General features: G+C 39.4%; 1 protein-coding gene across 9 annotated transcripts in view; it reads left to right on the plus strand.

Annotated features, from left to right (window-relative positions):
• The window catches only part of usp25 (ubiquitin specific peptidase 25), a 29091-nt gene extending 14787 nt beyond the window's left edge, over window positions 1-14304 (plus strand). The window contains exons 11-26 of one of the 9 annotated variants that reach the window (XM_065260757.1): window positions 632-759; window positions 844-939; window positions 1019-1183; window positions 1277-1479; window positions 1736-1806; window positions 2073-2301; window positions 3770-4030; window positions 4103-4245; window positions 4725-4898; window positions 5436-5531; window positions 8068-8246; window positions 9699-9777; window positions 11472-11551; window positions 11747-11870; window positions 12691-12886; window positions 13004-14304. In XM_065260757.1, the coding sequence (XP_065116829.1) occupies window positions 632-759; window positions 844-939; window positions 1019-1183; window positions 1277-1479; window positions 1736-1806; window positions 2073-2301; window positions 3770-4030; window positions 4103-4245; window positions 4725-4898; window positions 5436-5531; window positions 8068-8246; window positions 9699-9777; window positions 11472-11551; window positions 11747-11870; window positions 12691-12886; window positions 13004-13182 (2403 nt within the window). In that variant the 3' untranslated portion in view covers window positions 13183-14304. The remainder of the gene's footprint in view (window positions 1-631; window positions 760-843; window positions 940-1018; window positions 1184-1276; window positions 1480-1735; window positions 1807-2072; window positions 2302-3769; window positions 4031-4102; window positions 4246-4724; window positions 4899-5435; window positions 5532-8067; window positions 8247-9698; window positions 9778-11471; window positions 11552-11746; window positions 11871-12690; window positions 12887-13003) is intronic. The other 8 variants (XM_065260769.1, XM_065260762.1, XM_065260774.1 and 5 more) reach the window with 8 other exon arrangements.
• Window positions 14305-16487: the final 2183 nt, after the last annotated feature.

Below are 16487 nucleotides of genomic sequence, written 5' to 3' on the forward strand. Positions count from 1 at the left end.
ATCCTAATTCGAAGACTGCGTTCTCCGAAGGCCAGAGGCTGTCCCAATTCGGAGGCTCATTGGTCCTGTCCCAAATGGCACACTTCATGTGGACTTTCGGTCTTGTGGCCTTAAATTGCGCGTTCTCGCTTGTCCCTTTTTTTGTGCTTTGAAGTGTGCTCATCAGCGCCTCCTTTGCCCCCTTGATGCGGTCTTCAGCGAAGCCCACAATGCAGCAGGCTTCACGCACTTTACCAACCCAGAAGTCCTTGCAAAAGGGCAATCAGACGGCGGAAGGGAGGAGTTCACACTGACGGGCAACTTCTCTACCCATTTCCGGTGTGATGCTCGAGTCTGTCCCAAAATACGACTTCGGTGCACCCACGTGGACTCGCATCAAGGGTCCCTAAAGTCTAGACTATGTGATGTCATCAAAGTGTGGACTCTGACGAGGACCACAAGTCCGGAGTGTGCCATTTGGGACAGGGCCATTCAAAAGCCGCCATATGTGGCCTCCATATTCTCGTGAAATGAAGAATCCATCACAGCCTTGGCTATCCCAAGATTCAATGCGATGTGATGTCTGGGATATTTTTCCATGTTTAAGTGCTATAATTGGGTCCCAATAGTAATATATTGCTTTTAATTCCAGCACTGGTTTACTGAACTCCCACCCGTCTTGACCTTTGAACTATCGAGATTCGAGTTTAATCAAGCCTTGGGCCGACCTGAGAAGATCCATAACAAGCTGGAGTTTCCCTCCATGCTGTACATGGACAGGTAAGCGTAAGGTTCATCTTTCTTCTTCTTAATAGATGCTGGTGGTGCTTTTTGTGGATCTAAGTGTTACGTGGTTCATTTCAGATACATGGATAGGAACAGAGATGTTACACGAATAAAACGAGAAGAGATCAGAAGACTCAAGGAGCACCTGACAGTCCTCCAGCAGCGATTGGAGAGGTTTGTTAGCTCGATTTATTCTCGGCTAGAGCTAAACTAATATAGGAAAAAGCTAAAATGTACTTTCCTACTTGTGTAGATATCTGAGTTACGGCTCAGGGCCCAAGCGGTTCCCTTTGGCCGATGTTCTTCAGTATGCCATGGAGTTTGCATCTAGCAAGCCGGTGTGCACCTCACCTGTAGAAGACTTTGATACAACAGCACCACCTGGTGGCACAACTGCACAGGCGCCACCTGCAGCAAGGCAAGAACTAGCAGATGCTCCCTTAATAAATACCCACATTTCTCAGATTTTTTAAATATTTGTGTTCATTGAAAATGTTTTTTTTTTTTGCAGCGCAGGGGAGCAGCCTGATGCAGCTGAGGGTTCAGGTGCCGGTCCACAGGCCCAGCAGCGGGTACATAAACCTTTCACTCAGTCTCGTGTCCCTCCAGACCTACCCATGCACCCCGCCCCTCGACACATCACGGACGAGGAGCTACGGGTGCTGGAGGGCTGTCTGCACCGTTGGAGGAGCGAGGTGGAGAACGACACCAGGGGTACACATGCACATGTACACGTTTATACACGCATATGCTTTTGTTTACTTGTTGGAGATTGCACAAGCACATCGTCACACATGAATACTTGCACAGTGTACTTGCATACACAGGAATACATTCACATAAAACAAGTACTTTTGGAAAATGTGACATGTTTGTTAAGTTTTTTTATTTTTATTATCTGTTTTTTTATTGTGTACTGATTGTTCTGGGCTTTGCACATTGACTGACTTCCATCCTGTGTGTGTATCAGATCTGCAGGCTAGCATATCCAGAATCCACAGGACTATTGAGCTGATGTATTCGGACAAGTCCATGATGCAGGTGAGATCTGTAGTGCAGTTATGTGACACTGAAATGTACAATGCAGTACATTAACAGTTTTTGTGCTCTCTGGGAATCAAACCTGTGATCTTAGCATTGCAGGAGTTGTGCACTACCAGTTCAGTTACAGGAACAATCTGCAGTAGCTTCACATTCTTCTGCATAAAAGCTTTTCTAACTTTCTTAAAAACGATGAAACAAAAACATTTAAATTCTCTGCATTGTTTGTTTATTCCGCACATGTTTTTTTGTTGTTGTTGTTGTAGGTGCCATACCGGTTGCATGCAGTTCTCGTCCACGAGGGTCAGGCTAACGCTGGTCACTACTGGGCGTATATCTACGACCCACATCACCGGCGATGGATGAAGTACAATGACATCTCTGTGACAAAATCTTCCTGGGAGGAACTGGTCCGAGACTCATTTGGTGGATATCGCAATGCCAGCGCTTACTGCCTTATGTACATTGATGATAAAAAACCTTTCCTTATTGAAGGTAACACCATTTTCGTATGCTAATTATTGTTTTATTTTATTATTAGTTTGTGATGTGTGTTTGGGAATTTGATAAAAAGTTTAAAAGAGAAGTTATAAAGTAGTGCTGGGCATGCTGGGCAAAGATTAATCTCATACAAAATAAGTGATTTTTTGCATAATATATGTGTGTGTACTGTTTAATTATTTATTTAACCACACACACATACATATATTCATTTCGGAATTTTCATTTATATATATATATTTTATTTATTTATTTATATACCATATAGAATATATAGAATTATAAATAAATATATAAATAATTATATGTATATATGTATATTTATTTATTTATTTATATAATTTATTTATTTATATTATTTATTTATATTATTTATTTATTAATTTATTTATTTATTTATTTATATTATTTATTTATTTATTTATATAATTTTTTTTCTTTTTCTTTCTTTTTTTTAATATATATTTTTATTTATTTATATAAACATGTAAATGTTTCTTAAATACATACATGAATGTGTGTGTATTTATATATACATAATAATTACAGACAGCACACACTCATAAATTATGGAAATAAAATCTCTTTTATTTTGAATGCGATTAATCGTGATTAATCTTTGCCCAGCACTATTAAAAAGTATCTGCGTTTCCATTAAAGATTTGTGCAAAACTGTTAGTTATTTTTTTTTAAAAATTGACAAACTAAAATTACAAAACTATTGTGAAATGACAGTGATTAACCAATGTTATGAGACAAAAACGTAATTTTGTGGTCTTGCGATAAGTCATTACAAAAACCATGGCAAAGGTTTTTTTTAACTTCACACAGCGCCCTGAAGACCGATACGAAATTATGCGAAATTGTTTGCCGCGTTTAAGCGCATTTTCTAATCGCTATTTCAATGTACGCTATTTCAAGGCATAGTTCACCCAAAAATGAAAATTCTGTCATCATTTTCTCATCTTCATGTTGTTCTGTATGAATGTATTTTTTCTGATGAACACAATGATGAACAATCATAAATGATGGTAAGCACACAGCTGATTGTAACCTTTGACTTCCATAGTAGGAAAAACAAATATTATGGAAGTATTGTGATAAATGATGATGAAGATATTTTGATAAATGATGGTAAGAACACAGTTGAAGGTATGCATTGAATTTCATGGTATTTGTTTTTCCTACTATGGAAGTCAATGATTACCATCAGCTACTATCATTTATTAAAATATCTTCTTTTGTGTTTATTAGAAAAAGGAAATTCATGCAGGTTTAGAACAGAAAATGAAGACACAATTTTCATTTTTGGGTGAACTATCCTTTTAAAGGGTAATAAAAAATGGCAGTTTCGAAAAAGCTTTAGTTTAACATATACCTTATGAATTGAGCGAAATAAGATGTTTAAGAAATAAACATGGTCTGCTTGGATTTCATATTGACTTTATTTAACCCCTTTAAGTAATGTCTCCTGCTGCCAATGCTCTTATCTCAGAGGATTTTGATAAAGAGACTGGGCAGATGTTGAATGGTTTGGACAAGCTTCCTCCTGATCTGAAAGACTACGTGGAGGCAGATAACAAGCTCTTTGAGAAAGAAATGGAGGATTGGGACGCTCTACAAGCCCGCAAACTCCAGCAGGAGAAACTGGCTCTGGCTGCGGCCGCGGCGAACGTGGCCGTCCAGCCCATGAACACCGAACCCTGCCCTACAGATGACACCGGTGAGCCTTGTTTTTAAGCTTTGTACTTTTGGTTTAAAATGTCCAACCGTAACTCATTCTGTGATCCTCCAGCAGCTCCCCAGCAGGACCCGGAGTACATGGAGCAGCAGTCGCCCAGCGGAGACTCCAAACACCTGCAGGAAGAAACCGAAAGAGCCATCAGCAAAGCTGCTGCTGAACACGACGAGAAAAGCCCAGAAGTGCTGCTCAACACCGTAAGAAACGCACATAAGCTCTTTTAAGAAGGGTTAAACCTAAACACTTATTTTTTGGTTGGAGCATTAAAAGGTTCTGCTGTTGCGTAGTTTGGATTCAGAGCCAACTTTTGTTTTTATAAAGAAACTGCCAATTTTTATATTGCAGGACATTAAGTAAGCTGTAGATTCTCACGCTATGCTATTCATACTTTTATTTTTTTAAACACCATGGACTTTGGGTATTTGGTTCTGATTTGTCAGAAATATCCAAAGAAACTGTCAGTCCATGCTGTGATTCTTGCACTCCTGCATCTTTAAATCACATTGAAGAATATATGTAATGAATCAAAACAGTTTGTATCCATCATGTTGTCACTGAAATAATCATATTGAAAATATGAAAGATGATCTAGATTTATTTACCCATGAGGACACAAACTCGCTCCCTTGGTTCTCGCCAAGCTCCTCGTCTCTTCTTCTCTTTCTGTCTCTCTCAGTCTCAGTCATATCATCCTGACCACCAGGTGACCTCTGACCCCTGCCCTCCCTCTGACCCTGAGCAGGACGACTCCGCCTCCTCTCCGCCCGCGCCTCAGCGGGTGGTGGAGGTGGCCATTCCTAATGTAGGAACCTTCGTAATTCAGTCGAAGGAGGGAGGTTATGATGATGAGGTAGAGTTCCTGGAGGCCCAAACCCTCTGGGTGTTTGGACTTGAGTTTATGTGCACCCCTAAACTCCCAGCATCGCCCTCACAACCTGCTCTGACATGGCAAATCCATTTCAGAATAACATTGTTTGCAAGTTACTCCACGTTTCTGTTTTTCTCCCACGGTCGTGTGATGGCATAACTTGGAGATGATAATGCTCTAAAATGTTACATAACAGGAAACGCCTTTTCTGTCTGTCCTATGTTTTAGCATGTAGCATGGGCTTGTTCATGTTACGTTATCATGTTGCTTTGCAGGTTGCACAAACTAATTTTGGCTTAGTTGATTGGATAAAGATACAATAACAGCATGATACAATTTATTTCAAGTGCTGTGGGCATGATCATGATTTGGCGTTTATAAAAAGCTAATCTCAGTTAATTTTAGTGGGTTGGCCTGATGAATTCATTGGCTGGTGGCTGAGCTGTGGTGTGATTGGCATGCAGACTGGCCAATGAGTGTTTTGGAGGCGTGTAGTAATATCCTTCCCTCCTTGGGCAGGCGATGATGACCCCAAACATGCAGGGTGTCATAATGGCCATTGGCAAATCCAGGAGTGTTTATGACAAGGGTGGGCCTGAAGCAGCGTTCTTCAAGGTACATGACCTGCTGCATGCCACGCCCCCCCATGTGCATATTATTAGCTATTTGACCACACCCCCTCATCCCGAGCATCTCATTATCTCTGAGCTCAGTTTTGTTTACTTATTCTTTAGAGTCGAGCACAAATTTAATTTTTTGTTGATGTTATAGGTTTTGCTTATAAACACCAGAGATGGAGTTGGAGATGTACACTAGTCAGTTGTGATTGACTTGGTTAGTCTGATAACTGCAGGAAAACTTGACACGTTTTTCAATTCTCTGATGTTTAGTTGACTCTATTAACTCTTTCCCTGCCAGCATTTTTTTTTAAGTTGCCAGCCAGAGCCAGAATTTTTTGATTTTTACAAAAGTTGAATGCCTTCTAGAAAATGTTGTTGTTTAAATATATAAACATACAATATATCAAATTATTACACGGCTCTCTGGAATGCTTGATTCTGATTGGTCAGTTGAGACATTTGCAGGTTCGTTCTTTTCAAATAATAACCGCTCCAAAGTAATAACGCATAGCCGGTACTACTTGTACGAGTAAAATCGCTCCGCGCCAATAAAGATTACTGTTTGGCGCCATCTTGTGACAAACACTGGACAACTACAACATTTTGACATTAATTTAACATGTACGGAAAAAACAAAACATTTAAACAGTGGATAGAAGAACGAACAACGACAAGAAACAGAGAGACTGAACTTGACAAAATAGAGCATGACAGCTACGAAGCCAACACACAAAAAAATACAGAATGGGCATTAAAACTTCTCAAAGACTGGCTAAAAGAGAAAAAAATGGAGACAGACAAGTATGAGGCAGAGGATCTTAATAAGGTATTACGATCATGTTATGCATCTGTGCAAAGTTTCGCGGAAGGATAAAAATGTTAATTTAAAACAAATATGCCAATAAAATGTTTCAAATTCATATTCATGTCCAGTTTTTTTCTTATGTGGCAAGTAGCCGTGTAATAAGCGGGATAATGTAGAGGCAGCCGGTAGTTATTGGGAAATAAGCCCATTCAGTGTGATACACAGTCGGGGCTTATTTCCCGATAACTACCGGCTGCCTCTACATTATCCCTTACTTAAAAAAACAGACCCTCTGCTTTAAACAAAAAAGTTAAGTCCTACCTTTATTTGTTCCCTTTTTATCACCTCTCAAATATGGGTAGGTTTTTTTACAAAAATACAAAATTTTGAGCAAAAAGCTGAGATAATTGCATTTTTGTGAAGGACTTTTCAAAGATAATCCGATTCAGAGCGATGATCAAAACATACACAGGGCTCCAGAATGCCACCAAAATTTGAGAGAGTGCCACTAGATTTTTCATCCAGTCGCACATGTGCGACTAGTAAATTTGACCTTTTTTTGTGATGTGACACTGAATTTAAAACAGCACATTGTACTTTCTGCATCTATCATCAAAGTATTTATTAGTAATACAGTGTATTACTTAGTAGAAATGTGAACATTTGGTTAGCATGTTGATTTACGGTATGTGCCCCTAAATTTTCTGGTTGTGCCCCTAAGATTTTCAGTTGGGGGCCACTGTGCTCCTATTGAAAAAAGTTAGTCTGGAGCCCTGATAGACAGAGTTTGAACTGTTTGACCTAAGGGGTTGCTTCTGGGTTTTATTAGTTGTGTTAGAGCGCCACCTGGTGGATAATAGCAGAAAAACGAATTGCTGGAAAAACTTGTCATTGGCAGGAAAGCGTTTTCTCTTAATTGACGAGTTAACTCTTCAGTGGCGGGGAAAGAGTTAATGGGGCAGCTATCCCGAGACTGGGGTTTCTGCAGAAAAAAATAGGCTTTTCCCAATGTTGGGGTGTTTTCAAACTGAAGTAGTTGTTAAAAATAATGACGTATGGCTTGATTGGATGGTTAAAAACGCATAATCCCAGTTTGAAAATGCCCCAAAATTGGGAAACGCCCTTTTTATGTTCCGCAACAACCTATACTTCGCTATCCCAGCACCTGTTTGCTGATTCTAAGTTTATGGCAAGTTATCTTTAAACTTATCTGGCTAACCAGATCTGGCTAAAAAACAAGATGGAGCACTTTTATCTTAATTATGTTTTGTTTTGTAGTCTGCAGGTTGCATACAATCCTTCATGCTGTGTACTTTTATGTTAATGTTTTTGTTCTTGATCTGCACTAGTTAAAGGTGTGTGTTGTTGAGTAATGATATATATTGTTTTGCTGACCCTCCACATTGTGTTTTGCAATGATGTCGCCATCTACCTTCAGCTAAATGCAACTGCTGCCAAGCAAAGAGTATTTTTGATTAAAAACAAACACTGCTATGTTATTGTGGCATGAACAACATGTACTTTACGAACAATATATGAACAAACAAAAATAAGACCAATGTGCTGCATGCAGACTGTGGCTTCCGTAGCTAGCTAACGTTTGTACAGAGTTTTGTTTTTTTATGATCTTGTTTAGAAAATAAGTAAAATATCTTATTTTAAGTTGCTTTCCTCACCATCTCCCGATGTCTTTTATTTACTCTCTTTTTCTTCATCTCTATAACAGGCAATGAAAGTCGAGTACACACGATTATTGAGGCTTGCTCAGGAGGACACGCCCCCTGAGAGAGACTATAGGCTACAGCACATCATAGTTTACTTCATACAGAACCAGGCACCTAAGAAGATTTTGGAGAGAACTTTACTCATGCAGTTTGCAGACAGAAACCTGGGCTTTGATGAGAGGTACAAGTCAACCTTCTCTCTACATTTCAGGCCTTTAAGGGGCGGATCACATTTCGCATCTAAAACCGCACGGAAAAGGCGACCGTCGGTTGGTTCTTGTCACATGACCTGCGGTGCGCTTGCGGCATTCTGAAAGTTGAAATGTTTTTAACTCGATGCGGTTCGGACGCGCCTGGAAAAAACGAGCATGTCGCACCGCGTGCGCGTCATGACCGTATTGCTTCCATTATGAGCATTTTAAATAACGAACTTGAGCGCGCAAAAGACGCGAAATGTGAGTCGTCCCTAAAGCTACTTTTATTTATTTCAGCTATTAATTTTATTGGTTTGTTATAGTAATAGATTGTTGATTTTTGCGTACTGCAACGACATTGGAGTCCGCATTCACCATGGCTGTGTCCAAAATAGCCCCCTATACCCATATGATGTGTGCACACCAAAAGCGAAGCGAATATGTGCATCACGTCAATCGCACTAGATTACTTGTAGTATGCCTTGTTTTTCGCGCAACTCCCGAAAATGAAAACAATGCCGTATTTCATTTACTGATACAACCAGACGTATCAATAAGCTCTTCACTGATTGGCTTGTGCGACAGGGCATCATGCAAATTTTTTATGATCGAGTTATGAAGAAGATATGATTGAGGCAAGTACCCCGATCACACATGCATTATTTGAGGGTGATTTGTAGTGTTATCCGAAACCATAGTGGACATTGTTGAGTGCGCTCAATCCCATGATGCACTGCAATAACAAGTCTACAGCCGATTTATATTATTCACAGCTAACTGTCTAAATTCGCATTCACTCCTTCAAGTGCACTATGGTAAAGTAATATGGCATAGTGAATGAGGATATAGGGGGCAATTTGACCACATCCCATTTTATTAGAACCTCATGCTTGATGATGCTTATGAGAACCACCTGAACATAACATGGATGTACAAAAAGCACTAGTGTAAAAGCGCATTTAAATTGAACTTGTGACCGCATCAAACAGTCTGCACATTGACAAATATGAAAGACAATCATTAGCCACACACACAAACTGTATCCTGATGAAACTGCTTGCTGATAACCGATTGATTTTCGTTAAAAGGAACCCAGCTTCGTCTCTGAGCTTTTCAAGACTGACACAGACACGGCGATTATTAGCTTATCACAGCGGCCGCTGCCATTCCCAATCGTTGCGTAACCGAACAAGTTCAGCCTGCATGTCCGAAAGGCTTTTGCATTGTGCACAGCCCTCACACATCTCCAGAGTAGACGTGATCCATATTCATAAGAAAATCGATTTCCTTCTCGTTTTTAGCAGCGTAATTAGATTGATGCAGGAGCGGCCCCAGATGCATTTTGTTTTGTGAAATAAAGTATGATTCATGGTCCTTACAGTTTCCTGTCTTGTGCCACACACAAGCTCTAATGTGATGCCCGTGATCTTCCTCTGCAGGTGTAAGAACATCATGAAGGTTGCACGCGCTAAACTGGAACTTGTTAAGCCTGATGAGGTGAACATGGAGGAATACGAGGTGAGCAAAGCCATTTTATTTTATTATGAGCTGCAGGGATATGATATATTTTTTGTAGGCAAAACCTGGAAACCAAAAATTTGACAAATAATCAGTATCTTTAGGGAAAACGTATCAAAATGATCTTTTGGCTTCCACTGCTACCGCTTGTACATTGCATGCACTAAGTTTAGTTTTCTATATCATATCATATCATATACAACAGTTCTTTCTGGTTCTCGAATCTGATTGGCTAAGAGCTATGCAATATTCTACTGATAACGGCACTGTAACCGCTTCACCTTTCGTATCATTCCGCCACCTAGTGAATGGAGGTCCTTTAAACGGGCTCATCTCTGAATGGAAAAACTGCACGCACACACCGACAAACACAGAAGCGCTGTTTTTAAACACTCTCCGTGTGTCTCATTTCACTGGCTCATAAATCAGTCTGTGAATCCCAATTGGAAGCGACTATTACGTCAAAGATCAGCGCTCTTGGATGTTACGTTAAACTTAATGGGAGTAATGTCAAATGGATGATTAACACTTGGAAAGAGGAATGTAAACAAAAAATTTTTTCTGGAGCGATATCTCTTCTCAGAACGCGAAAACACCGTGGAACTGCAGGTAAGCACAGCAGCTTTTAAATGTGGACATTGATCATTTATTTAATCGTGACGTGACTATTAAAACATGTTATGAGATATCGCCACTGATATATTTATAAGCAGCATGCAAAAACATCTCTCTGACACTTATAAAAAACAGTTTATATAGTACTGACCAGAACAAAGTCTAATAATAATCGAGTGCTCGTATCGCGTTAAGATTAAATGGGAAAGCAATAGTAACATTATATAAGTATAGTTTTATTAACTTATTAACGTCAAAACAATAACAACACAAAAGTCACTAAATATGAATAAGAAACCAAGAATAGTTTCATTATGACACCAAATACTGCTGATTTGATCTCATTTTTGACCATCAAACACAGACAGGGCCAACATCAGAGCCAGGGAATCCCTTTCAGAGATGTAGCCCAGATAGGGCGGTGGTCAGCGGGGCGAGTGAACACTGACGTCCGCTCATGCTCTGGTTCTCGTACCGAATCTTACTAAGCAAACGTTTAAACAGGCGCTATCTTTACTAATCGACTGCAGATTTAAATATAATACATATACATTCTCGACTGAACTAATCTTAAAATTACATTTTGTGACCAAGAAAGGGTAATATAAAGAAACGGCGAATCCGTCCATTGACTTATTATGAGATTCAAAGCAGCCAAAATGTTACCTGTCATTCTGGCCCCCCTCAAATCCGTATTTTCTTATCTATGAACATGTTTTCAAATGTTTTTATAAAGTTTAAACATGTTTATAAAAGTTATGGTAACTAATTTGTAAAATTGTCTTGATGGACAAAGCGTGTTGATAAAAAAAATTGTTTTTTTGTGATATTCCAATTTTTCCCACCTTTTATCAAGGAACCAATGTGAAGCTAACTTCCAGGTTGCCCTACAAATACATCATCCCTGCAGCTCTCTATTTTATATTATATATTATATTAATATCAAAGAATCAAATTTGACAATATTATATAGTCAGTGGATTTAAATTATGCGATTAACTTTCATTTTAGTAAAGTTCTTATGATTAAAGATATGTGGGCAAAATGTTTTAATGAATGACTCATTTGTTTGGGAACAGATGTGGCATCAGGACTACAGGAATTTCCGTGAGACGACAGTGTTTTTGTTGATCGGCCTGGAAATGTTCCTTAAGAAAAGGTAAAGATCCTTAAGAGCCAGTTAAATAAAAGGGTATACTACACAATGTTACCAGTAGATGTCACCCTATTCATTTATATCAACTGTAGCTTTCAACAAAGCGGATGTTTACACACAACATAATGATTTCCATACATTTATTCATTCCATCAATGATCTTTGTGCAGTAAGTTCCTTTTATTCTTTTCATTGCAGTTACGTAGAAGCATTAATGTACCTGATCTACGCCTATCAATACAACAGAGTGCTTCTGGCGAAAGGGCCGTACAGAGGCCATAATGAGGACCTGATCGGCCATTACCGTAGAGAGTGCCTGCTGGTGAGTGAATGAACCAATCTGATCCTGCTCATACTGTGTACTGGGCTAAAGCTCATCCCTGCTCTCAAATCAGTGCTAAAACACAACATCTCAAATCTTCCCAGCGACAGTGCACGCTTTTCTGCTTGGAATAAATATGGTTAGCTTTGGAGTGCATTAAAGTGAGATATTTTGTTTGTGGTATGGAAAATGCAATTATGAGCCAGTGAAGTCTAAAAATGCATTTTTTCATTTAAAGGAGAGGCCGCGTTTCATAAGTTATGGCATTTGGATGCAAAAGGTCCATTTGGTGCTGTCATGAATCAGCTTCAATAAACATTGCTTGGATTGTAATTTACTGCAGTCCTCGCCTAGCTCCAGTACAGCTTCTCTGCACTCGGTGACCCCCGCACGGCCATTGTGCCCATAATGTAATCATCAGTACTGAAATAGGAAGCATACAGTGCTTGGAGTGTAAACACATTAGCGGGAAGCACGTCGCTGTCCTTGATTCACCTTTTCTGAAGGCCTTGGCTCCATCTCAAATCGTGCTGTTTACCCTCCGCTCCCTTTAATTGAAAACACTGCTAACATTGACATAGCTAATGCACTGCAGTGTTTTGGAGCATTATAGCTAGTTGCTAATTCCGGCGCGGGACGTCGGAAGCGGTCGTTAAGTTTCCGAAGCTCATTTAAGTGCCCTGGCGAGAACGTCAGCTTTTACGTCAATAAAAAGCACTCTCGGACGCTTTGTCGAACAGGCTTTCGTTGATTGATTTTTGTTTCGAGTTCCTCTACCCACGATATTGAAAGAAACAATGTGAACGTTTGTCCCATGCAGAGGCTGAACGAACACGCAGCCGCCCTGTTCGAGACCGGCGAGGAGAACGAGGTGAACAACGGTCTGAGCATCATGAATGAGCTCGTGGTGGCCTGTATTCCACTTCTGCTGGTGGACGAGATGGAGGAAAAGGACATGGTGGCCGTGGAGGACATGAGGAACCGGTGGTGCTCGTATCTTGGGCAGGAAATGGAACGTAAGTCCATCTTGCACACAACATTGACACCAGTTTTAAGGTGTATTAGGAGAGAAAGAGAGCAGGTGCTTGTTGTCCAGTCTGTGACGCCAACTTTCTTCTTCTTTTCCACTCCAGCTAATCTCCAGGAGAAACTGACCGACTTTCTTCCCAAGCTGCTTGACTGCTCGTCCGAGATCAAAAGCTTTCCCGACCCACCCAAGCTCCCATCCTACTCCACACTAGAGCTGTGCGAGCGCTACAGCCGGGTCATGACATTGCTCACCCAGAATCGAACCCCCGCAGACGGTAGATGAGCTGCGCAGACGTCATTTCTCCCCACTAATACACGCCTTCCTTAAAGCAGGGCTTTCCTGAATCTACTGACCCTCGCTTTCTCTTTTGCTGCTAGAGATTTTATCTTTATTGGTATTAATAATGTTATTTTGAGAATTTTTAAAGTGGAAAAGGTGTGGAAAGAAGCACAGAAGACGACGAAAGCATTTAAAGAGAATATCACGACTGTGCTTTAGACATTTTGCGCATGCAGCTTTAGCTTTGTGAAACGAGGTTGAGGATTCATTTCAATCATTTTGTTTTTATTTCACATCAGAAGCGGAACATCCTGCTGCTTCGCCCCGGTTTGTTACAGTGTTATCATACAGGTTTTTTTTTGTGTTTTTCTAAAGTATGGTGTAACAAAAACCCGGAGGATTTTGGACGGGCTCGCAGACCCGATAAGTGGGACTTTAACATGAGTTTTAAGTGCTGTGGTTGGCAGCCACGGTGCACACTGTGGCTTGTTAATACATTGAGAGAATAAAGTTTTATTTATGGCTCTTTTAGGCCAGATACATATTTTTTTAAACGCTCCTAATCTTTATTGAACTTGGCATTGAATGAATCTGTGCTGTGCTACTTTGGGTATCTCAAAGAGAACAGAGTATGTTTTCCTTAGGGACTTGCATAGATTTGAGTGCGCCTTTTTAGACTCGTCCTGAGTTCGGTTTACCATAAAAAGTTTCACAGATGCAGGAACAACCGAGTATTGAATATATACACTACTGCGTTCCCAAAGAAATGATTGGAGTACATTACTATGCTGAATTCGTCTCTAAACAGTCCATCGCTGCGCCGTCATAATATAACGTCCAGAGGTGAAATGCTGTGATGCATTGTTTCTAAGTTCACCCCAGTGTAATGGAAAATGTGGGATTTGATGCCGAGCATCGACTAGGACTGGAATTTTAGCATTCGTGCTGGTGGAAAACTTCCTGGATGGATGCACTCTACTCTGGAAGAGATTATCATTGTACATATTTACTCCATTATGTTTGTCGAAGAGTGTGATTATTTTTTTTTTCTTTTTGATCAGAGCAGCTTGTTCAGCGCTTCTATTAAAGCTGAAACAAATAAACAAAACGAAACCTACTCTAAAAGCATGATTTTCTTTGATTTATCACCTTACATGTAAACAAAATGGGGGACAGGGTGCACACTTGAGACCACACCCACTACTACACTTTCCCGGTGTCTGAAATCGCATACTGTTACAAAACGTACTAAATTAGATGAAGTGCCATTGACGTGCTATAAACTCTGTATAGTATGACTATGGGTACTGTAAATAAAATTTGGACATCTGCCATTTTGATACGACAACTCCAATGTAACAACTGTATTTACATTTGAATAGAGCCGTGTTTCCGCTTTCTGACATTTTTGAAAATGAGGACGCCTTTCTTTCTTCATAGTGGATAGTAAAATAGTAAAATGTCCATCGAATGCATACTTCAAAATCTATCTGGAAGTAATAGGTCATCCCGGTACTCTTCTTCTATTCTGTTTTTTGAATACTATATTTAGACATACTAGTCACCTAGCCTACAATATAGTATGGAAGTAGGATTTCGGAACACGGCTTTTTATTATTTTGAAAATAGTTCAGATACAAGTAGTAATTCTAAAAAAATAAATAAATAAATAAACATGTACACCGTAATGGTTTACATAAAATAGACTTTCTGAGAATAGTTTTATTGTATTTGATTTCTGCCAGAGCCATGTGCCCACTGAAAGGCACAGTACCACTTTTAGCATAGCTTAGCACAATCCATTGAATCTGATTAGACCATTAGCATCGCGCTAAAAAATAACCAAAGAGTTTCGATATTTTTCCCATGTTTAAAGCTTTACTCTTCTGTAGTTACATCATGTACTAAGACCGACGGCAAACTAAACGTTGCGATTTTCTAGGCCGATATGGCTAGGAACTATACTCTCATCCGGCGTAATAATCAAGGACTTTGCTGCTGTAACATGGCTGCAGCAGGCGTGGTGATATAACTGCCCGAAAATAGTCCCCTTAGTTACTTTTAATATTTTCAAGTGCTGCGTTATATCATTGTGAAAAATAGGTAAAATATCAAAAACTCTTTGGTTATTTTTTTGCGCAATGCTAATGGTCTAATCAGATTCAGTGAGTTATGCCAAGCTAAAAATGGTACCGCCAGACCCGGAGATCAGTTGATTCCAAAACGGTAAAAATCAAATGTTTAACTCTAGGGGAGCTGGAAAATTAGTATATTTAAAAAAAGTGGAGTGTCCATTTGTTACCCTTATACTGCACTAATATGACGGTAAGATCCAAACTACACTAAGACGCATGTTTGAGCCGTCTCAACTGAAAATAACTTGCATTGGCAGATCTTAAAATATGCCAGTCCCATTGATTTGTCTTAAGATACACATTGGTACCATTTTTTTTTTTTTTTAAGGCATGCTTAAACATCTTCATTCAACTAAGGCCTTGTCCTGGCTTTAGCAAAGCCTTGTCTGTGAAACCATGCCAAAGTGTGTTATTGGCATTATTACAATGGATATTCAGGTTTGCATTTCATTTCGAAAGATCTGTTTCGTGTGCAAATCATGTAGAATTACATTGTGATGTCATTTTGCACGAAACAAACTTTTATGTTGCCGTGATGGTGGTTATTTTGTTGAAATAAAAAGCTATTGTTTATTTTGTCTCAATATATGTAGAGGAAATGATCCTGCTTAGACACGAACATGGTTCGGTATGCTCTTTACATTATGATTTTATGTAGAAAACAGTAAAACACAAAAAATGACTTTAAACAGATTTGATAATACATTTGATTATTGAAGATTGTGATTTCTATTATGAAGTGCTACCATAATATTTTGTGAGTGTGACCCTTGTATATTAAATTCCTCAGCCGTGAATATGTTTTTTTTTTTTTTAAGAGCGACTATTGTCCGATTCACGTTTTTAAATTTCCTTTGGTGTGTAAGTGTGTATTATTACATGTTAACGATATGCAAAAGGTACAAATCCCAAAGTAAACGATGGCGCGAGTTATCGTCTCCAATGTAAATCTCTTTTCTTGGACTACAACAAACGCACGGATTGTAGGTAACAGTTTACTTCATGGGAATGGTGATGTGGACAAGACCGACTTTATCATAATTCCTCCCACTTTGGACTCACAGCCTGTAAGTTAACTCCTGTTAGCATTGCATTGTGAGCTAATCTTTCAAACATGGTAAGGAGCGTCACGTTTCCAGCTGATGTCAGAGGTATTCAGGCCAATCAGGGACA

This window comes from Paramisgurnus dabryanus, chromosome 10 (genome assembly GCF_030506205.2).
Source record: "Paramisgurnus dabryanus chromosome 10, PD_genome_1.1, whole genome shotgun sequence".
NCBI classification, from domain to species: Eukaryota; Metazoa; Chordata; class Actinopteri; order Cypriniformes; family Cobitidae; genus Paramisgurnus; species Paramisgurnus dabryanus.